Here is a 23,385-nt window from a genome sequence, read left to right on the forward strand (position 1 = left end):
AGTGTAGCATAGCGTGTGGGCTCTGCAAACAACATGTCCACTCTGACAATGACAATGGTAAAAGACTGGAATAATAATATATTGAATGCATTAACAGAAATTACCATAACCAAACAAACATTGTAGATTAGAAATTATAGGAATTAACAGTAGAAGTAGGCTACTACTGGTGATATATGTAATGGGGAATGAATAGACACTAACAATCAAGGCAAACAATTCACACAATTAAGTTATGAAACAATGAATGTGCACAAATTGGTTGTGAATTATTGCCACACCCCTTCTTCTTGGACTGTGTCATCCACACGGCCGCCGCAATGGATTAGTCTCAGCTTCCGCAATGGATTAGTTCACTGAGATGGACACGAATCAGACAGGTGTCTCGTGTGCCATACCTCTTTTATATATATATATTTGCTACTGCTTGACAAAAAAAAAGCTTGGTCAACCAACAGCCTATCGACCGAACAATCGACCAGTCGACTAATTGGGGTTAGCCCTACTCAATTATTACAGAGAGCTATTGCACATATCATTCCCTCTTTATCTCAGTCTCTATTACTCTTCTTGATTTAACAACAAAGAATAATTAGTCTGTCTCTTTGCTCTGCGGTCAGTCACTCTAGTCTAGAACAGATCTGTGGAGCTCAACTTATTGAGTTCTGTACTAACTAGAAGTTTTGATGATTTCACAGCAGAAGGATGTGTTTGTCTAATAAGCTGAGAGAGAGGGGATGGATGGATTGGTATATCTCTGTCAGAGTAACTGGGATCCATACAGATCAAAGATAATTTCTCTAAACTATTGATCAACAACCAATGTGTTTCTCTTTGATATGAGGCTTGGAAGATTAACAAAATGTTACAAACTTGCCAACGCTTTCCATTTGTGTATAGTACATAAAGCTGTGTTTTGCTAGATCATTGGACGCCGATAGTGGTTAAGCAGCGTAAGCTTGATCAGCACCCTGTGCCGAGAGAGACTCCCAGAGCACTGGTCAGGTAGGGAGAGTGGCAGCAAGATCTATAGGTAGCAGTTATAGGCAGAATCCACTGTACAGCACAGACACCAGGGCAGACACCAGGGCAGACACCAGGGCAGACACCAGGGCAGACACCAGGGCAGACACCAGGGCAGACAACAGGGCAGACAACAGGGCAGACAACCCTACCCTAGTTAAACAATCCTATAGGATTTGTGATTTTTCCAATAGAATCATTTTGTGTCACCTCTATCAGAATTCTATTGGACTACTTTTTTCCTATTGGAAATAAAAAGTAATCATATTGGATCCTATAAGATTCTTGCAGTCCTATAGGATTTTGTGTCACCTGTATCAGAATCCTTTTGGAACTTTTTTTCTTAATTGAACCGATTAAATTATAGTTTGTAGTCATTAGTTCCAGTACAATATAACAGCATTAATTACAACATTTTTGTTGATCGGAAACAACAGTTCTATATTGACTGATGATGTCTGATGATGTCACAGCTAGCAGGAGCTTGCAGTGTTAATTAACCTAACTCCCAAATTCAGCTTGCCACTTGTGGCTGTGCAGAGAATCTCAGATTTTTTAACATTATTATTCTAACTGTTTTATCCTTCACTGTGTGTGAATGCATGAACTGTGAGTGCAGCACTTGTTTTCTTATGTTTCCTGACAAAGTTGTCAATGTTTTAGTCATATTGTCGTCGTACAGCATTTTATGCACTAGTCTTTATGCTAGCTAAGAAACTACTGTTAGCCACATTTTGCCTGTCAGCTGACTAGTAGCTAAATTGTAGCCATTTGTATGGTCATTTTTTTGTCACTGTATTGTTATATCAGATGAGAAATGTTTTTTCTTGTTTGTTATTGCTAAATACAGTGTATGTGCCTTATTATAGGCAAGTCAACCCCATTTTCATGAAACTGGAAATATTGTTAACCACTCGTTAGAGGACAACATGCTGAAGACAACCAGCTACATTGTCCTCTAACGAGTGATGTAAACAATATTTCAATACACAGTTTTCATGTGGTTTTTGAGTTGTTAGTTTCAACAGCACATACAACCTGATTTCCCCATAATCAATATGAGTGATTAATTGCAACTTGTCAAAACAACAGGGTTTTTGGTACAAATGCAGTTTATAAGGTGCTCGTTTAAAAGAATACAAGTAATATGATTACTATTGTTGCATTTTTTATATGGGGGTCATCAAAACGGAATGAGAAATCACTCGTATTGATATCACGTTGAAATCAATAGAATGAGAGGGGGGAGTCGAGTTACACGTCCTGTTCAAACTAACCTTACTAAAAAAACACACAGAATCTGGGAAGTCGGAAGTTTACGTACAACTTAGCCAATTACATTTAAACTCAGTTTTCACGCTTCCTGACATTTAATCCAAGTAAAAGTTATCTGTCTTAGGTCAGTTAGGATCACCACTTTATTTTAAGAATGTGAAATGTCAGAATAATAGTAGAGAGAATTATTTATTTAAGCTTTTATTTATTTCATCACATTCCCAGTGGGTCAGAAGTTTACATACACTCAATTAGTATTTGGTAGCATTGCCTTTAAATTGTTTAACTTGGGTCAAACGTTTTGGGTAGCCTTCCACAAGCTTCCCACAATAAATTGGGTGAATTTTGGCTCATTCCTCCTGACAGAGCTGGTGTAACTGAGTCAGGATTTAGGCCTCCTTGCTCACACACGCTTTTTCAGTTCTGCCCACACATTTTCTATAGGATTGAGGTCAGGGCTTTGTGATGGCCACTTCAATACCTTGACTTTGTTGTCCTTAAGCCATTTTGCCACAACTTTGGAAGTATGCTTGGGGTCATTGTCCATTTTGAAGACCCATTTGCGACCAAGCTTTAGCTTCCTAAACTGATGTCTTGAGATGTTGCTTCAATATATCCACATAATTGTCCTTCCTCATGATGCCATCTATTTTGTGAAGTGCACCAGTCCCTCCTGCAGCAAAGCACCCCCACAGCATGATGCTGCCACCCCCGTGCTTTACGGTTGGGATGATGTTCTTCGGCTTGCAAGTACCCCCTTTTTCCTCCAAACATAACGATGGTCATTATGGCCAAACAGTACTATTTTTGTTTCATCAGACCAGAGGACATTTCTCCAAAAAGTATGATCTTTGTCCCCATGTGCAGTTGCAAACTGTAGTCTGGCTTTTTTATGGCGTTTTTGGAGCAATGGCTTCTTCCTTGCTGAGCGGCCTTTCAGGTAATGTCGATATAGGACTGGTTTTACTGTGGATATAGATACTTTTGTACCTGTTTCCTCCAGCATCTTCACAAGGTCCTTTGCTGTTGTTCTGGGATTGATTTGCACTTTTCGCACCAAAGTACGTTCATCTCTAGGAGACAGAACGCGTCTCCTTTCTGAGCGGTATGATGGCTGCGTGGTCCCATGGTGTTTATAATTGCGTACTATTGTTTGTACAGATGAACGTGGTACCTTCAGGCATTTGGAAATTGCTCCCGAGGATGAACCAGAGTTGTGGAGGTCTACAATGTTTTTTCTGAGGTCTTGACTGATTTCTTTTGATTTTCCCATGATGTCAAGCAAAGAGGGACTGAGTTTGAAGGTAGGCCTTGAAATACATCCACAGGTACACCTCCAATTGACTAAAATGATGTCAATTAGCCTATCAGAAGCTTCTAAAGCCATGACATAATTTTCTGGAATTTTCCAAGATGTTTAAAGGCACAGTCAACTTAGTGTATTTAAACTTCTGACCCACTGGAATTATGATACAGTGAATTGTAAGTTAAATAATCACAAATCAAAAAATTACTAGATGTCCTAACCGACTTGCCAAAACTATAGTTTGTTAACAAGAACTCCGTGGAGTGGTTGAAAAACGAGTTTTAATGACTCCAACCTAAGTGTATGTAAACTTCCGACTTCAACTGTATGTACATCACTGGTTAGAGGACAACTTGTAGAAGACAGCAAGCTACATTTTGGATTGTTGCATTTTGTTTAAAGTGGGTCGCCAACACGGAAAGATAAACGCAAATCTATTTTGTCAATCACTCATATCGATATAAATTTGAAATCAATAGAGTGGGGGCAAACGTTTGGGGTGTATGCACTATTTAAACTAACACTATTCAAAGGCCACACTGAATCTGAGAATTAAGCAATAAGGCCCGAGGAGGTGTGGTATATGGCCAATATAGGCGTAGTTGTGAGGTCAGCGACTTTTATACAGAGCGCGCCCTGAATTTTCCTTGCCATTTGAGTTTGAAAATGATTGAATTCTAAGTCCTAAGACCGCCAGCGCATATGACAAAATCAACAGTACAAAACGAATGATAATGATCTGTTTTAAGCAATGGATTTGATGTCATCGTGATTACTATTAATGTTTATTCTAACATCACTAATCTGAGGTAAAAAAGTTGTGCAATTACCCTCAATTCGATGTGGTCAAAACATGACGGGACCGCAGTGGAGAAGGTGGAAAGCTTCAAGTTCCTTGGCTCACTGACAAACTGAAATGGTCCACCCATGCAGACAGTGAGGCTGAAGAAATGTGTCTTGGCACCTAAAACCCTCACAAACATTTACGGATGCACAATTGAGAGCATCCTGTCGGGCTGTATCACCGCCTGGTACGGCAACTGCACCGCCCGCAACCGCAGTGCTCTCCAGAGGGTGGTGCGGTCTGCCGAACGCATTACCGGGGGCAACTACCCGCCCTCCAAGACACATACAGCACCCGATGTCACAGGAAGGCCAAAAAGATAATCAAGGACATCAACCACCCGAGCCACTGTCTGTTCACCCCGCTATCACCCAGAAGGCGAGGTCAGTACAGGTGCATCAAAGCTGGGACCGAGAGAATGAAAAACAGCTTCTATCTCAAGGCCATCAGACTGTTAAATAGCCATCACTAGCACATTAGAGGCTGCTGCTGCCTATTGAAATCACTGGCCACTTTAAGAAATGGAACACCAGTCACTTTAATAATGTTTACATATCTTGCACTACTCATCTCATATGTATATACTGTATTCTATTCTATAATATTCTACTGTATCTTGGTCCATGCCGCTCTGTCATTGCTTGTCCATATATGTATATAATCTTACATTCCATTCCTTACCAGATTTGTGTGTATTGGGTATATGTTGTGAAATTGTTAGGTATTACTTGTTAGATATTACTGCACTGTCGGAGCTAGAAGCACAAGCATTTCGCTACACCCACAATAACATCTGCTAAACACGTGTATGTGACAAATACAATGTGATTTGATTTGATTTGATGAGGTTGTGTAATGTAATAACACATACTGTCCACGTACAGGGAATTAGTGCAATATAAAATGATCTAATATGTAAAAATAAATCAACATTAAAATTTAGGCTTATAGTTTTCACATATATTTCTTGCTATTTTAACCATTTACAGAGTAAAAAAATACATATTATGCACAATTTAAGCGGGCGCTCTAGAAAGAGCTCCCCGTCTCCCTGCCTACTTATTATAACCTGTCATAGTCATAGTATTGATATTATTCTATTCATTGTTATTTCAGACCACATCTGAATTATACAGGCTATTATGCAACATGCTTTCACTTGTGATCAATTATGAAAGATAGTATAAAAACTACAGTTCTTTGGGCTGGGTTACAGTGTCTCTGCTTGACAGAATGAAAGAAAATAGAAGAGGATCATCACTCACTAGAAGACAGAATAATGAGGATGAAAGCTATTCACCAAGTAAGTGCCAGAAATATGGGCTATTCAGAAACTCATTTGCATAGAAATAGAGGGACAGTACCCAATAGTCAAACAGTGATTAGTTAGAAAAATATGTTCTACTGTATATTAAGAGAAAGGTTGAGTGTGTGTGTGTGTGTGTGTCTACAGTGCATGCCTATGTGTTACCTATATTTAAGTACAGTAAGGTAGAGATGACATGGGGGTCTTACCGAAGGTGGTGCCAGACTCGGGTCGGGACACGGAGGAGACGATGACGAATCCAAAGCCCTCGTTCTCCCCGCGGTGGATCTCCACGTCGTAGGGCTGCAGGGCCGTGTTGACCACAGCACTCCCTGAGCCCCCGCCGCCCCCGCTGCCGATGCCACTGGTGGAGCCGCTGCCGGAGCCGCTGCCAGAGCTGACCGTGTTGAGGGAGTTCTGGCTACCCTGGGGGGTCCGCTTCCCCTCAGTCAGGGAGGGGGCCTGGGTGCTGCTGTGGTGGGACGAGGCTGGGGACGGGGGCACCTCGCCCTCCCCTTTAGACACTGAGTAAGTAGAGGAGAGAAAATATATTAACTCTGTCAGACTGACAAGAAGCAAACTATTACCAACATGGACAATCCTCTCTACCCATGCAGCCAGGCATAATCTCACCGGTAGAAGGAAGAAGGTCTACAGGGAACATGCTGCTCTAACTGCCAGGCTTTGATCTATTCCTCCCCAAAACATCTAAAGATATTGCTTCCGGATTGCATCACAACAGAAGGTTCCCATCTTATTTCCTGGCATTGAAGCAGTGCTTCATACTGAGCATCGCCCCTCTGACAGACCATTGTGCCCTCTGTCTGGGTACTCTCATCAATGGCTGGTAGGCAAGCTGGCATGTGGAGGGCGTGGGGGAAGGTTGGAAAAACCTCTTCATCACGTTTATGGACCTTTATTTATCCTGCTGAAGGGCAGAGCCAGGCTGGAAGCGTTGAGCGCCTCTGACAAACGTTTTCCCACACACACATGGACTGTTAAAGAGCAGCGGGGTGACCCTACAAATATCAGCCCTGTCCTCAGGCCCTTCACTGCTCTGATGAAGACAAATGGAGCCAGGAGCAGTGAATGGCCTCAACGTTACAGCACAGACTGCTGCTGATGGTCCTACTGGACAGACTGCTGTTGATGGTACTACTGCACAAACTGCTGTTGATGGTACTACTGCACATACTGCTGTTGATGGTACTACTGCACAGACTGCTGCTGATGGTACTACTGCACAGACTGCTGTTGATGGTACTACTGCACAGACTGCTGCTGATGGTACTACTGCACAGAATGCTGCTGATGGTACTACTACACATACTGCTGTTGATGGTACTACTGCACAGACTGCTGCTGATGGTACTACTTCACAGACTGCTGCTGATGGTACTACTGCACAGACTGCTGTTGATGGTACTACTGCACAGACTGCTGCTGATGGTACTACTGCACAGACTTCTGTTGATGGTACTACTGCACAGACTGCTGTTGATGGTACTACTGCACAGACTGCTGCTGATGGTCCTACTTCACAGACTGCTGCTGATGGTACTACTGGACAGACTGCTGTTTATGGTAGTGCTGCACAGACTGCTGTTGATGGCACTCCTGTACAGACTGCTGTTGATGGTACTACTGCACATACTGCTGTTGATGGTACTACTGGACAGACTGCTGTTGATGGTACTACTGCACAGACTGCTATTGATGGTACTACTAGACAGACTGCTGCTCATCTTCTGTTGGTGCTATACTTGAAATGGGATCATTCTGAGAAAGATTATCGTATTATGTTCTACGTAGGATTCGATTATTATCATTAAGCATTGTGCACAGAACACAGAATTACTAGCAAAATTACTGGCAGACAGTATCAAATTACGTTGTCTCATTCAAATAGAATGAAACAACATTGTTACCACAGATTTCTCTCCATCTCTTGCTGTTGAAAGACAAGTTCACACAAACCACTCCTGATGCTCATATCATGTAGCTGTTATTTGAAGGTGTTCATTGCAAGTCACTCTGGATAAGAGCGTGTCTAAGTAAAACATAGTGTCCATGTGTAATAGCTGCTGCATTCCCTTACCTCCGTAGCCGGTCTTGCGTCGCACGGTGAGGTTGACGTGGCCCTGCTTGGCGGCCTGCTGCATCAGCTGTACCACCAGCTGGTGAGATTTGCCCATCACTGCCGTGCCGTCCACACAGATGAGCTCATCCCCCGAACGCAGGCGCCCATCTTCGTCCGCTGCCCCATACTTCACTATGTGCCCTATGTAGATCTGGGGAGAGGAGAGGATGGGAGGGAAGGGGAGAAAAGGAGAGAAAATAAGAGAAAAGGTGAGGACATAAGAGGGGGATGATAGGAGAGGTTGTTGGTCAATCAACAGTACACGGTAAAAGAACATCAAGGTGAGATATTAACGGTTGTTGAGGAACACTCTAGCTCTTAGGTAAGATTTTCTTAGGTAAGAACACTTTCCAGCAGCACCACCGTAACTCAGACTACTCCTGGTCCAGCTAGAAAGCTGGCTAGTACGTCTTCCTCCTCTTTCTCCGCTTGGCTGCACAGCTGGTCTAAATCACTTGTGTGTCATTATTTTCCTTCCTCAAAAGCGGTAAAGACCAGCTTACAAGAACCAACAACTTGGCCTCTTTAAAATAAAATAAAATTGGTATGATATATATTTTTCTCTCTGGTTGAAACTGCAGCAAGGAGATGAAAAACAGAGGAGCCAAGACCACCACCACCACACACAGAACAACACTGCTGCTGAAGTTGATTCAGCTGGCTTCAACAGAGGCGTTTATAACCATCAATTGGTTGGTAAAATATGGCATACAAAGATAGTAAATATATTAACAATATGCTAAATATACACTACCAGTCAAAAGTTTGGACACACCTACTCATTCAAGGTTTTTATTTTTACATTGTAGAATAATAGTGAAGACATCAAAACTATGAAATAACACATATGGAATCATGTAGTAACCAAAAAAAGTGTTAAACAAATATTTTATATTCGAGATTCTTCAAATAGCCACCCTTTGCCTTGATGACAGCTTTGCACACTCTTGGCATTCTCTCAACCAGCTTCATGAGGGAGTCACCTGGAATGCATTTCAATTAACAGGTGTGACTTCTTAAAAGTTAATTTGTGGAATTTCTTTCCTTCTTAATGCGTTTGAGCCAATCAGTTGTGTTGTGACAAGGTAGGGAGGTATACAGAAAATAGCCCTATTTGGTAAAAGACCAAGTCCATATTATGGCAAGAACAGCGCAAATAAGCAAAGAGAAATGACAGTCGATCATTACTTTAAGACATGAAGGTCAGTCAACACGGAAAATGTCAAGAACTTTGAACGTTTCTTCAAGTGCAATTGCAAAAACCATCAAGCGCTATGATGGAACTGGATCTCATGAGGACCGCCACAGGAAAGGAAGACCCAGAGTTACCTCTGCTGCAGAGGATAAGTTCATTAGAGTTACCAGCCTCAGAAATTACAGCCCAAAGAAATGCTTCACAGAGTTCAAGTAACAGACACATCTCAACATCAACTGTTCAGAGGGGACTGTGTGAATCAGGCCTTCATGGTCAAATTGCTGCAAAAAAAACACTACTAAAGGACACCAATAAGAAGAAGAAACCTGCTTGGGCCAAGAAACACGAGCAATGGACATTAGACCGGTGGAATTTTGTCCTTTGATCTGGAGTACAAATTGGAGATTTTTGGTTCCAACCGCTGTGTCCTTGTCAGACGTAGTGTGGGTGAACGGATGATCTCTGCATGTGTATTTCCCACTGTAAAGCATGGAGGAGGAGGTCTTATGGTGTGGGGGTGCTTTGCTGGTAACACTGTCTGTGATATATTTAGAGTTCAAGGCACACTTAACCAGCATGGCTATCACAGCATTCAGCAGCGATATGCCATCTGGATTGGGCTTAGTGGGACTATCATTTGTTTTTCAACAGGACAATGACACAACACACCTCCAGGCTGTGTAAGGGCTATTTTACCAAGAAGGAGAGTGATGGAGCGCTGCATCAGATGACCTGGCCTCCACAATCCCCCGACCTCAACCCAATTGAGATGGTTTGGGATGAGTCGGACGGCAGAGTGAAGGAAAAGCAGCCAACAAGTGCTCAGCATATGTGGGAACACCTTCAAGACTGTTGGAAAAGCATTCCAGGTGAAGCTGGTTGAGAGAATGCTGAGAGTGTGCAAAGCTGTCATCAAGGCAAAGGGTGGCTATTTGAAGAATCTCAAATATAAAATATATTTTGATTTGTTTAACACTTTTTTGGTTACTACATGATTCCATTTGTGTTATTTCATAGTTTTGATGTCTTCACTATTATTCTACAATGTAGAAAATAGTAAAAATAAAGAAAAACCCTGGAATGAGTAGGTGTGTCCAAACTTTAGACTGGTACTGTATGTGCTAATAAACTGAGAACTCGCATAATAAGTGTCCAAGCCATGATTAATAACTTACAGTGCCTTCGGAAAAGTATTCAGACCCATTTACTTTTTCTAAATGTTTTTACGTTACAGCCTTATTCTGAAATGGATTACAAAATAAATAAATCTCAGCAATCTACACACAATACCCCATAATGACAAAGCAAAAACAATATTTTTTGAAAGTTTTGCAAATGTATTACAAATTAAAAGATTAAAAGATGAATGGAGTAAAGTACAGAGAGATCCTTGATGAAAACCTGCTCCAGAGCGCTCAGGACCTCAGACTAGGGCGAAGGTTCACCTTCCAACAGGACAATGACCCTAAGCACACAGCCAAGACAACGCAGGAGTGGCTTCGGGACAAGTCTCTGAATGTCCTTGAGTGGTCCAACCAGAGCCCAGACTTGAACCCAATCGAACATCTCTGGAGAGACCTGAAAATAGCCGTGCAGCAACGCTCCCTGTCCAACCTGACAGAGCTTGAGAGGATCTGCAGAGAAGAATAGAAGAAACTCCCCAAATACAGGTGTGCCAAGCTTGTAGCGTCATACCCAAGAAGACTCGATGCTGTAATCGCTGCCAAAGGTGCTTCAACAAAGTACTGAGTAAAGGGTCTGAATACTTATGTAACTGTAATATTTCAGTTTTTTATTTTCAATAAATTAGCAAAATGTTATATATTTTATGCTTTGTCATTATAGGGTATTTTGTGTAGATTGATGAGGGAAAAAAACTATTTAGAAAATGTTAGAATAAGGCTGTAACGTAACATGTGGAAAAAGTCAAGGGGTCTGAATACTTTCCGAAGGCACTGTATGAGGGAAAACAACTATTACAACATTTTAGAATAAGGCTGTAACGTAACAAAATTTGGAAAAAGTTAAGGGGTCTGAATCGTTTCAACTGAATTAAAAATAAAACCTCCTGAGAGGATAGATATATATATATACACTGAGCAGTGATGTTGGTGTGTGGTTGAATCCTCCAACTCACCGGTTCTCCTGGCTCGTTCCCTCCCAGGATCCTGAACCCGTAGCCTGTGTCCTTTCTCCACAGGAAGATGTCCTGCTCCTGAAAGTCAGGCACTGCAACCAGAGAACCATCCATCAGCATCGATCACTACATCCTGGATCATTACATCAGAACCCACACAGTGTAACCCCTCCCCCTGTTCCTCTCAGAGGAGAGTGGAGGCAGAGGGCTGGAGGAGATGGAGGGGGGGAGCTGAAGATGTCATGGCCTTAATGAGCACACAGCACACCTGCGGCTCCTTGTGAATCAGGTCAGTGGTCCATGCCTCTCTCAGCCTCTTACTGTAGCCTCTACACTACACCACTGCCTCTTCCTCTATAGCCAGATAATACTGAGTAAAAACATTACCCTGCGGAATGTGTAAATATCTAATAACGTTCTATCAAAAGAAAATAGATATATTCCAAGATACTCCCAAAATAATTGTTTAACTCCATTCAAAGCAAGAGAGGAAAGGGCCGAGAGAATCCCCTAAGTAAGTACTTTATCAAAGTTGTATAATTAGGATTTCTTTGAATACTATCCTTTCAGATGTCTTTGAAGACAAAATCCTTCTTTACTTTGTCTCATCAACCTCGGTAGGTAGGTAGGTAACAGGGAACTGGACTGGGAGCAACCCTCACCAGTCTCTCCATAGCAGTGCTGCTCCTCAGGCTCAGACAGGAACCCCTGGCTGCCTGGAGGAGATCTGAGCAGGAGGGAAGGGGGTGCCAGCCCAATACTGGAGCTGTCAGAGGCACCATGTTGCTATGTAGTGGTGCACTGCAGCGACTGACAGCTTATGGTTCATGTAACACTTGAGGTGGGCAGACCACAGGGGAACAGGGTTCAAGCAACAGCCTGGAGCTGTGTGTGTGTGTGTGTCTGTGTGTGTGTGTGTGTGTGTGTCTGTGTGTGTGTGTGTGTGTGTGTGTGCTTGTGTGTGTGTCCATGCGTTCAGCCTCCCAAGGGATACCCCATGTTACAGTACAGACCTCAACAGCTAAAGCCACTAACAGCCAGCAGGGGGAGGAGGGAAAGAGACCAGCTTGGCTGCAATCTGTTCCAGAGTCAACAGAAGAGCTCACAGTCTTAAGCTAGCTAGCTCTCTTTCTACCCACTGGGACTCTGGGTAGGGCTGAGATGGGCAGGTCACAGGCTAACTGTCTCAATCTTCTTGTTCATAAGGGTTGGCCCCAACTAGCCACTGGGCAGCTTATCAGATCAATACAGCAGCTCAACTTCGAAAACAACTGTCTAGAAACAGATCCATACTAAACAAAGGTTAGTCATTCTGCCCTAGCTCAGACTGACCCTGGTGAACAAGCAGATTAATTTAAGATCAGGAAAAGGAGATGGGGGGGGGGGGGACATAAAGCACGGTCAAATCTTCCCAGCTCATCTAATCTGCTGTGCTCTGGTTTGGGAAACGCTCACAGAGTGGTCGCCAAATGGTGCATTTACAGCCTCAACCCTCCCAGGCTTTGATTTCAGAATCTATCAATCACAACAGTAATGATGCCCAGAGATATCTGCACACTGGCCAAACCTGGCCTTAACAGGGTCTGAGCAAATCCTCTATCCAGAGCAGTGTATTTACACCTGGTAATACAACTCTGTCTCTCTACACTGCCTCCCCATCTCCCCCCCTGTGCTGAATAAAGCTGAGCTGACTACACAATCCCCCCTTTTGTTCCTTGTTCCTTTAGAATTCTACACCCATCCATGGAGCCAACTCTGGCAGTACCGAACCCAGCTCCTTTCCCTTTAAGGCCTCTAAATAATGAAAGACCTTGATGAAAGCAGGAGCACCAGAGAAATGATTAGGCGTTGAACCCTCTGGACCCTGGAAGCCTCCACTCCTCGGAGGGCGACTGACAGGGGCTGAGTAATATTCCTGTTAATTGAGGAGGCTAGCACCCGTTAGCCTCACCAGATTACCAGGAAATATGGGAGCCACTGTCCTCTACCACCACCGCCAATTATATGCACATTTGTCTGGAGCTGTTCTAAAGAGCAGTGTAGCGTGGTAATGTAGTGGCTACAGGGAGTGTAATTGAGCCGAGGTACCAAGCAGGCAGCATGGACAGAGAGACTTTGTCAGTGTGTAGGAAGACTTCTCTCTTCAGTGTTCCTAGGAGAGAAACACACTCTATGGTCAAGGTTCAGTAGATCAGGAGTGTGGTTAGCACCAACTCTTCTTAGAGTCTGTTGTTATTGCTCTCACTACCATTTTTCTACCCAACTGCCACAATACTCTGCAAACAGTTCACATCCCTTACCCACCAAGTTAACACCCACTTTAGGTCAAAACACTGAAAGAGAACAGAAAACTTTCAGACAATATGTTTTGGGCAATGAGTATGTTGACTTTAGGGGACTGATGCTTCTCAAAGGTTAAATGACTTACATGCATGCAGGTTATGAAAATGTATGCATTCACTAACTGTAAGTCGCTCTGGATAAGAGCGTCTGCTAAATGACTAAAATGTAAATGTAAAAATCTTATCTCCGGTCACCAGCCCTAGATTGCAGTACCAACCCAACAGGACAGGGGGAGCCCCCAAGCAAACACCCATGCACCCTCGCACCAAAAATAAATACTTACCCCTACTTTCATACATGCTCCTGGACTGGGCCCAGATCTTGAAGGGGTCCGGTTTCCTGTGAATGGTCCCGTCTGCCTGGGGGTCCTGGGGAGGCAGGCCGGGCAGAGGCTGGGAGGGGGGTGGAGGGGCGGTACTCTCGCTGAGAGGGGGGGCCAGGGACGTGTGCACAGGGGAGTCAGTGTGGGTACTCCGGTGGCTGGACACAGAACTGTTCTGACTGTCCTTCCTCACTAACTGCTGTATGAAGGAGAGCGAGAGAGGGGGAGAAAGAGGAAGATGGGGAGAAGGAAGGAGATGGGGAGAAGGAGGGAGATTGGGAGAGAAAGGTAGAGAAGGAAAAGATGGATGGTCAGAAAGAGAGATATCAAGTAAGAAGGAGAGGGATAGAAGGAGTAGGATAGAGTGGTGAAGAGAAAGGGAAATCATTAACAACATATTATGAAGTGAGACAAAATACCACATCTTTAATCAAGGCCAGTGATGTCAACCAGAAACACATTCTCTAACAATACCCAAAGCATAATCAAGCAGATTTGTTCATGAGATGTATTTTTGAGAAAGTGAAAAATTCACTGTAGTTTCACATAGAGAAATAAAGTCACACAAACAGAGCTCGGCTGACAAAAGTACATAGTTTATTCCTTTTGTTGAACACAGAGCTGAATACATTAATGGCAAGCCCTATTGCCCGATGCATGAGGAGACATTCAGTGCACATAGCAGTGAGGAGGGTGTTTCACTGAAGGGAGAATACATCTAGGAGGGGAAAACACAGCATGCAGCACACATTCCTCCACCATACAACACAGAGAGAGCACACATGCAGCTTCCCCCCAAGAGATACAGGGAGAGGGTAACATAGACTGACAGTGGTCCAGTCTCTAGCCATCACATGACTTCTCCATACTCTACATGGGGCACAGAAATACGAAGAAGAGCTGGGCCATTCTCAAACATCAACCCTACACTTGGACCACAAGCTTGGAACGTTTCTCCAATCAGGGTAGACCAAAGGTTAAACTAGTCATCAGAATAATAACACAATATTTGTATTTAATTCGTGTCAATTCGGCAGGTCTAAAATGTCTACTAGAATCACCCTGCTTTATATTTTCCTCAAGGCTGGCCTAATGCACTAGTCTATTTCCCTAGAATTCATTAAGCCAAGAGAACACAAGAGCATGGCATAGAGAATGAAAACAAATCCAGGAGCAGCCTTGCTCTGCCTACCAATGGATCAACATTATCAAGCAGCAAAAATACTTTCACCCAACACAACATTATCACCCACCTAGCATAACATGATCAGTCGGCACATTATTCCGACCCAGCGCACGGGGCATCAAAGCTCTCATCAGGACCAAAACACATCGAGAGTCCTGACAGAGAAAATCCCTCACCGCTCTGTGATGCTCCACACCAATCAAAATTAGCACTCCACACAGGAGAGTGGAGAGAGAGGGATGGATGGTAGGATGGGGGAGATATAGATCATATCGGTACTCACCAGCCTTGGGCTCTTCTTTGCAGGTGCCACCCCTGGGAAGCAATATCCAGATCAAAATGAAGAGACAAAAGTGAAAGAGAGATAAAAATGGTTAACGACACAAAAATATTTTACCTTCACCACAGGTAAAAAAGAAGAAACAAACAGTGTTGAGAAGATGGGGAACTCCAAACAGGGACTCCATTGGTGCAGCAGTGCTCGCCTGCTCAAGTTATCTTCTCCCTCTCTTTCTCTGCCTCGTTCCCTCACATCCACGCTCCCACGCGCTGTGTTAAAGGGGGCAGCACGATCTATCTGCATTAGCAGGCAGCTGACTGCTGCAGCGGAAGAGGGGACAACCCCAAGGGCTAACCAAGCGCTCCGCTCACTAGACCCTGCCTAACCCACTGTCAGAAAGAACAAAAGAGTGTGAGAGAGAGAGAGAGAGACAGACAGACAGACAGACAGACAAAGGGGTAGAAAGAGAGAGAGGCAGTTCTGAGCTAACTCAACTCTCATACCCATGGAGAAGGAGTCCAAGATACTGAACATTAAATTATAGGCAACCGTCAGTTCCCCTCTTACTGAGACCATCTTCCTGTGTCCGTTCAGCACGCCGCTCGGCTGATGAAGGCTCCAGCATCTAGAGACAGTCACACCGCTCTTCTCCGGTCTCTCTCTCTCTCTCTCTCTCTCTCTAGCGCTCACTTTTCTCTCCAACTGCTCTTTTCCCCCCTCCCCCTCCTCTATTTGCTGTGCATCACTCTACCTCCCTCCCTCTATCTTGATTTCCCCCCCTCACCATCCCTCCCCTTCACCCACATGCTAGTAAACATGCATGCACACACACAAACACGCATGCACACACACACTCCGCTCTTTCCATTCCTCTCTCATCAATCGGAGGCAGACTCTGACAGGCAGGGCCTGCATAAATTATATGTTCATATATTAATAGAGACCCACACTGACAGGAATATCATTAGAGCCTCAAACATGAACACAAACAGAGAGTAATGGGAGACTAAAATGGAAACATAGCCTAGATCCTCGGAGGGCCTAACTTCTTCCTCCCCCTTCTGCACAGGGTGAAAAACAGCTGCACGATGCCACAGCAACAGGGTGTGTGTGTGTACACGTGCATAATGGTATGTATTCAGTGTGTAAGAGCCAGGATTGGATTGGAGGGAGCATGTAGCTCTGATCCTGACAGTATTCTGTGTCAATCCTTTAGGGAGATCTGGGGGATTGGAATGGAGTAGGCAGTTCCTTATGGCTCTTATCCCCTCAACATCTGTATTCAACAGCCACTGAAATGTGGTCCACAGTCCAGCCACCTCTACAGCATGTTCCCCGATCCCTACTCTGCTCATCTAAACAAATCTCTACCTGCTCCCCTCCACTATACCCCTCGATTCCCAGCATATCACAGCCACCCCCGACTCCAATCCCTGAACCCCATTTGACCCCCAGCCCAGTCTGTGTGTTTGTTCTTGATTATCCTGTGTATTACATATAATCTGCCTCTGTAGTCTGTCAGTCTGTTGCACGATGTCACATTGGCTACTCTGGATGGTCATTAAAACTTCAAATACTCTGCAGCAGAGCAGCCTTTTCTTTCCATCTCATCTCCCCTCAACCTTCCCCCACACCATCCCTTCCTTCTCACCCTCTCTCAGCCCTCTCCTCAAATTATTTACACTATTATTTACTGTAGCTGACATCACTCTAAAAATACCAGAGGATTGGGAGGGGAAGCCATACAGTTCCTGAAATAGCAGCACTGAGCTTCAACAGACCTTGGGAATAATGATCGAATGTATAGCCTGCCCAGGAGTCAGACACAGAGACAGGTTAGGGGTGTCTTATTGATGCAGTGTACAGCATCATCCTCCCCCCATCTCTTAATTACACACAGGGCGACACGCATGGCTGGTTCTCACACTGATGGACTGAGCAGGAGAGAGAAAACACAGCCCTGTTTAACATAAGGACTTAGGTTAATGATCAGCCATGGTTGTTTTCAGCTGAAACAGCATGCCTTCTATTTATAAACTACCGCAACATGTCATTTATTAATTTGACATTTTGTTGATGCCATAATGCCACTTCAGTTGAAGCCCTCTGCCCTCATGAAGGTTGTAGTGGTCACTATGTTGATTCCCCCACAGAGAGAGGCTGCTCCGTTCAGTCAGAGGGTGCTGGCCACATCGGTTGATAAACAGAGACCATCACTGAGGAGATTATTATGTCCATTATTATGACCAATGCAGGGATTTATTTACCCAGGGGCACGAATGGATAGGAGATGGGATTGAAAGTGACATACAGTGGTGAGAACAAGTATTTGATACACTGCCGATTTTGCAGGTTTTCCTATTTACAAAGCATGTAGAGGTCTGTAATTTTTAACATATGTACACTTCAACTCTGAGAGACGGAATCTAAAACAAAAATCCAGAACATCACATTCTATGATTTTTAAGTAATTAATTTGCATTTTATTGCATGACATAAGTATTTGATACATCAGAAAAGCAGAACTTAATATTTGGTACAGAAACCTTTGTTTGCAATTACAGAGATCATACGTTTCCTGTAGGTCTTGACCAGGTTTGCACACACTGCAGCAGGGATTTTGGCCCACTCCTCCATACAGACCTTCTCCAGATCCTTCAGGTTTCGGGGCTGTCGCTGGGCAATACGGACTTTCAGCTCCCTCCAAAGATTTTCTATTGGGTTCAGGTCTGGAGACTGGCTAGGCCACTCTAGGACCTTGAGATGCTTCTTACGGAGCCACTCCTTAGTTGCCCTGGCTGTGTGTTTCGGGTCGTTGTCATGCTGGAAGACCCAGCCACGACCCATCTTCAATGCTCTTACTGAGGGAAGGAGGTTGTTGGCCAAGATCTCGCGATACATGGCCCCATCCATCCTCCCCTCAATACGGTGCAGTCGTCCTGTCCCCTTTGCAGAAAAGCATCCCCAAAGAATGATGTTTCCACCTCCATGCTTCACGGTTGGGATGGTGTTCTTGGGGTTGTACTCATCCTTCTTCTTCCTCCAAACACGGCGAGTGGAGTTTAGACCAAAAAGCTCTATTTTTGTCTCATCAGACCACATGACCTTCTCCCATTCCTCCTCTGGATCATCCAGATGGTCATTGGCAAACTTCAGACGGGCCTGGACATGTGCTGGCTTGAGCAGGGGGACCTTGCGTGCGCTGCAGGATTTTAATCCATGACGGCGTAGTGTGTTACTAAAGGTTTTCTTTGAGACTGTGGTCCCAGCTCTCTTCAGGTCATTGACCAGGTCCTGCCGTGTAGTTCTGGGCTGATCCCTCACCTTCCTCATGATCATTGATGCCCCACGAGGTGAGATCTTGCATGGAGCCCCAGACCGTGGGTGATTGACCGTCTTGAACTTCTTCCATTTTCTAATAATTGCGCCAACAGTTGTTGCCTTCTCACCAAGCTGCTTGCCTATTGTCCTGTAGCCCATCCCAGCCTTGTGCAGGTCTACAATTTTATCCCTGATGTCCTTACACAGCTCTCTGGTCTTGGCCATTGTGGAGAGGTTGGAGTCTGTTTGATTGAGTGTGTGGACAGGTGTCTTTTATACAGGTAACGAGTTCAAACAGGTGCAGTTAATACAGGTAATGAGTGGAGAACAGGAGGGCTTCTTAAAGAAAAACTAACAGGTATGTGAGAGCCGGAATTCTTACTGGTTGGTAGGTGATCAAATACTTATGTCATGCAATAAAATGCAAAATTAATTACTTAAAAATCATACAATGTGATTTTCTGGATTTTTGTTTTAGATTCCATCTCTCACAGTTGAAGTGTACCTATGATAAAAATTACAGACCTCTACATGCTTTGTAAGTAGGAAAACCTGCAAAATCGGCAGTGTATCAAATACTTGTTCTCTTCACTGTAGGTGCAACTCCAGTCTTGTGAAATGGCAAAGGTGACCAGGAAAAGGTGCAGATGTTAGCAACCTGGTCTTTTAATCACACACCCACAGGAAAGAGAAAGCATCCTGTGTTGCAGTAATACAATGTTTCCATGTTTTGTCTGTGAGAGGCTTATGCAGTAGCTTACGATGCTGAGCAGAAATGACAATTGGAAGTGGTTTTGTCCTTTTGTCAGTCCTGTCCCTCCTGGCATTTAGAGAGAATAGGATGAGTGGTGACCCACTCCCTACCTACCCACACACACACACACACACACACACACACCACCCACCGGTAGAGGAGCCCCACTGCAGAGTGCTGCACAGTATTGTCATGGAAACAAAGGAAGGCAAGATGGCTGGTGTGAAGAGACAGGGAGGAGGGGGAGAAGGAGGAGGGGGACTCACCTTGTCCTTGTTACGCCAGTGACTGTGACTCACCCATAAACAAAGCCAGTCGCCCAAAAGCGCTGTGGCGGAATTTGGACGCATTGTGTCGCCAAGCTGCTGCCACTTTATTCCTTGATCATTGCATTTCTCTAAAATTTCTCTGCAATGCCGTTCGTTATCAGCCCTGAATGTGAAGTCAGCTAATTTTTATGCAAAGCGTGCAAAAAGGTGCAGCATCCAGCCCTTACATTAAATCAATTCCTTTTGTCTGTGTGACCCCATCGTTGCCGTTTATCTCAGGTTGGGTGTGTTTGTGTCTTGTCAGAAGACACTGAACTGTGTTAATGTGACAGGAGCAGCGTTTACAAAGTCTGCACTCCACTCTAAGCAGCAGAACATCTACAGCAGAGTGGAGATAAGAGATGTCTCCTTCCTATGGCTGCTCTTCTACAACAACCCAACGCTGAGCAGAAACAACTGTCTTACACTCTGTTCTGTCGGAGAGGAACAGTCCATCACTCTCCACGGCACATAAAGCGCAGGGAGAAGACACAGAGGAAAGAGAAGTATTGGCTAGAATATTAGCCTTGTTGGACATTAGTGATCTTAGAACCCTCTTAATGAGACACAAAACATCCCAAAAACATAGACAACAGCATCTGCAACAGCATCTGCAGGTGTAGACTTCATTGGTCATTTTGCTTCAGACCAATCGCAGAAAGCAACAGCGTAGTAGTGGATATATAGGTAAATCAGGGTTCTTCTTTGGGATTTGGTTGACGGATCGCATCCAACTTTTAGGTGCATATACCACCAACTACTGCACTGGTGTCTGAGGCCATTCACAGCCTATCTACATTAAATTCTTTGATACGGTAATACAAAATTGGGAAAAGGGAAAATTGCCCTGCCAACTAATAGCCCTCTCTAAAAAAAAAACACCACCCCATTCCACTATTTAACCCTATCTAGTCTTACTCCAGACCAATGGTCTGAGAGGACATAACACTACCACTTAACACCCCCTGCAGTTGTTCTGCAGTAAATCCTCGCAATCCCAGGTACTTCTCTGCCGCTGCCACCACAACTTCTATTTTCGGTGACTTTCGATCCATTTCTGCAGTACAATTGACAACCATGGCTATAAATGCTAAAAAGCCCACCTTACTGAAGCACATATTCTTCCCGTCACGCTGTCTTGGTCTCTGCCTACTCAAAGGAATCCTCTCAGGATCTCTCACCCTGTACTCATCTTCCTCTACCATTCTCTTCACTGCTTTGGCATACGACACTTTCTGTACAACTCTAACCCTGGCAACCTCAAACTGCCTTTCTCTCACCGGACACCTCCGATCTCCAGGCCCATGGGAACCCCCACAACTAACACACATAACTTTCTCCACCGATACCACACATTCCTTCATCTCATGCCTTCCTGCACACTTCTCACATCTAGGCATCTCTCTCCTACACACTGCTGCAACATGGTAATCAGGATTTTTTTCCTGGATCAAAATGGAGCTTAGGTGGGCGTGGCAGTGGGCATGGCCAATGACTCGGTCACCGACTAATCATTTTACTCTGGGACGCAGACAAAATGTTGGTGTTTTAAAGCTATATTTCCTGCAATTTTTCCATGTGCCAAGAAAAAAAAATCCTGCAATTCTACACATTTTGCCATGTTCTAATGCTACAGTGAGGGAAAAAAGTATTTGATCCCCTGCTGATGTTGTATGTTTGCCCACTGACAAAGAAATGATCAGTCTATAATTTTAATGGTAGGTTTATTTGAACAGTGAGAGACAGAATAAAAAACAAAAAAATGTTAGTCAAGAATGTTATAAAATGATTTGCATTTTAATGAGGGAAATACGTATTTGACACCTCTGCAAAACATGACTTAGTACTTGGTGGCAAAACCCTTGTTGGCAATCACAGAGGTCAGACGTTTCTTGTAGTTGGCCACCAGGTTTGCACCCATCTCAGGAGGGATTTTGTCCCACTCCTCTTTGCAGATCTTCTCCAAGTCATTAAGGTTTCGAGGCTGACGTTTGGCAACTCGAACCTTCAGCTCCTCCACAGATTTTCTATGGGATGAAGGTCTGGAGACTGGCTAGGCCACTCCAGGACCTTAATGTGCTTCTTCTTGAGCCACTCCTTTGTTGCCTTGGCCGTGTGTTTTGGGTCATTGTCATGCTGGAATACCCATCCATGACCCATTTTCAATGCCCTGGCTGAGGGAAGGAGGTTCTCACCCAAGATTTGACGGTACATGGCCCAATCCATCGTCCCTTTGATGCAGTGAAGTTGTCCTGTCCCCTTAGCAGAAAAACACTCCCAAAACATAATGTTTCTACCTCCATGTTTGACGGTGGGGATGGTGTTCTTGGGGTCATAGGCAGCATTCCTCCTCCTCCAAACACGGCGAGTTGAGTTGATGCCAAAGAGCTCGATTTTGGTCTCATCTGACAACAACCCTTTCACCCAGTTCTCCTCTGAATCATTCAGATGTTCATTGGCAAACTTCAGACGGGCCTGTATATGTGCTTTCTTGAGCAGGGGGACCTTGCGGGCACTGCAGGATTTCAGTCCTTCATGGCGTAGTGTGTTACCAATTGTTTTCTTGGTGACTATGGTCCCAGCTGCCTTGAGATCATTGACAAGATCCTCCCGTGTAGTTCTGGGCTGAATCCTCACCGTTCTCATGATCATTGCAACTTCACGAGGTGAGATCTTGAATGGAGCCCCAGGCCGAGGGAGATTGACAGGTCTTTTGTGTTTCTTCCATTTGCGAATAATCGCACCAACTGTTGTCACCTTCTCACCAAGCTGCTTGGCGATGGTCTTGTAGCCAATTCCAGCCTTGTGTAGGTCTACAATCTTGTCCCTGACATCCTTGGAGAGCTCTTTGTCTTGGCCATGGTGGAGAGTTTGGAATCTGATTGATTGATTGCTTCTGTGGACAGGTGTCTTTTATACAGGTAACAAACTGAGATTAGGAGCACTCCCTTTAAGAGTGTGCTCCTAATCTCAGCTCGTTACCTGTAAAAAAGACACCTGGGAGCCAGAAATCTTTCTGATTGAGAGGGGGTCAAATACTTATTCCCCTCATTAAAATGCAAATCAATTTGTAACATTTTTGACATGCGTTTTTCTGGATTTTTTGGTATAATTCTGTCTCTCACTGTTCAAATAAACCTACCATTAAAATTATAGACTGATCATTTCTTTGTCAGTGGGCAAACGTACAAAATCAGCAGGGGATCAAATACTTTTTTCCCTCACTGTATATGAGTGACTCAAACATTATAACAAAACAATGGAGGCCCCATGCCATGACAATAATACTCCTGAATGCATCATCTTTGGAATTTTAGATTCTCCCTGACTGTCTAGTTTTTATGTTGGTGATTGTTAGTTCTCAAAGATGATCTTATTAAAAAATATACACTCACCGGCCAAGTTTCTTAGGTACACCACCCCGTTCACAAAAATGGATCGCTCCTACAGACAGTGAGTCACGTGGCCGTGGCTTGCTATATACAGCAGGCAGACAGGCATCGAGGCATTCAATTACTGTTTGATTGAACGTTAGAATGGGCAAAACGAGTGGCCTAAGCGACTTTAAAGTTGGTGATCGTTGGTGCCAGGTGCGATGGATCCAGTATCTCAGAAATGGCCACCCTCCTGGGCTTTTCACGCACA

At 44.2% G+C, this 23,385-nt stretch overlaps 1 protein-coding gene across 9 annotated transcripts in view; it reads right to left on the reverse strand.

Moving 5' to 3' along the window:
- Nucleotides 1-23,385, reverse strand: part of LOC121575844 (membrane-associated guanylate kinase, WW and PDZ domain-containing protein 1-like) — a 196,256-nt gene that overhangs the window by 14,694 nt on the left and 158,177 nt on the right. For 8 of the 9 annotated variants that reach the window (XM_045222938.1, XM_045222937.1, XM_045222936.1 and 5 more), the window contains 5 exons: nucleotides 15,361-15,392; nucleotides 13,853-14,090; nucleotides 11,227-11,318; nucleotides 7,853-8,045; nucleotides 5,964-6,278 (listed from right to left, as the gene is read on the reverse strand). In XM_045222938.1, coding sequence (XP_045078873.1) covers nucleotides 5,964-6,278; nucleotides 7,853-8,045; nucleotides 11,227-11,318; nucleotides 13,853-14,090; nucleotides 15,361-15,392 — 870 coding nt within the window. The remainder of the gene's footprint in view (nucleotides 1-5,963; nucleotides 6,279-7,852; nucleotides 8,046-11,226; nucleotides 11,319-13,852; nucleotides 14,091-15,360; nucleotides 15,393-23,385) is intronic. The other variant, XM_045222933.1, reaches the window with a different exon arrangement.

The sequence above is a fragment of the Coregonus clupeaformis genome, chromosome 10, assembly GCF_020615455.1.
Source record: "Coregonus clupeaformis isolate EN_2021a chromosome 10, ASM2061545v1, whole genome shotgun sequence".
In the NCBI taxonomy this organism is placed as follows: Eukaryota; Metazoa; Chordata; class Actinopteri; order Salmoniformes; family Salmonidae; genus Coregonus; species Coregonus clupeaformis.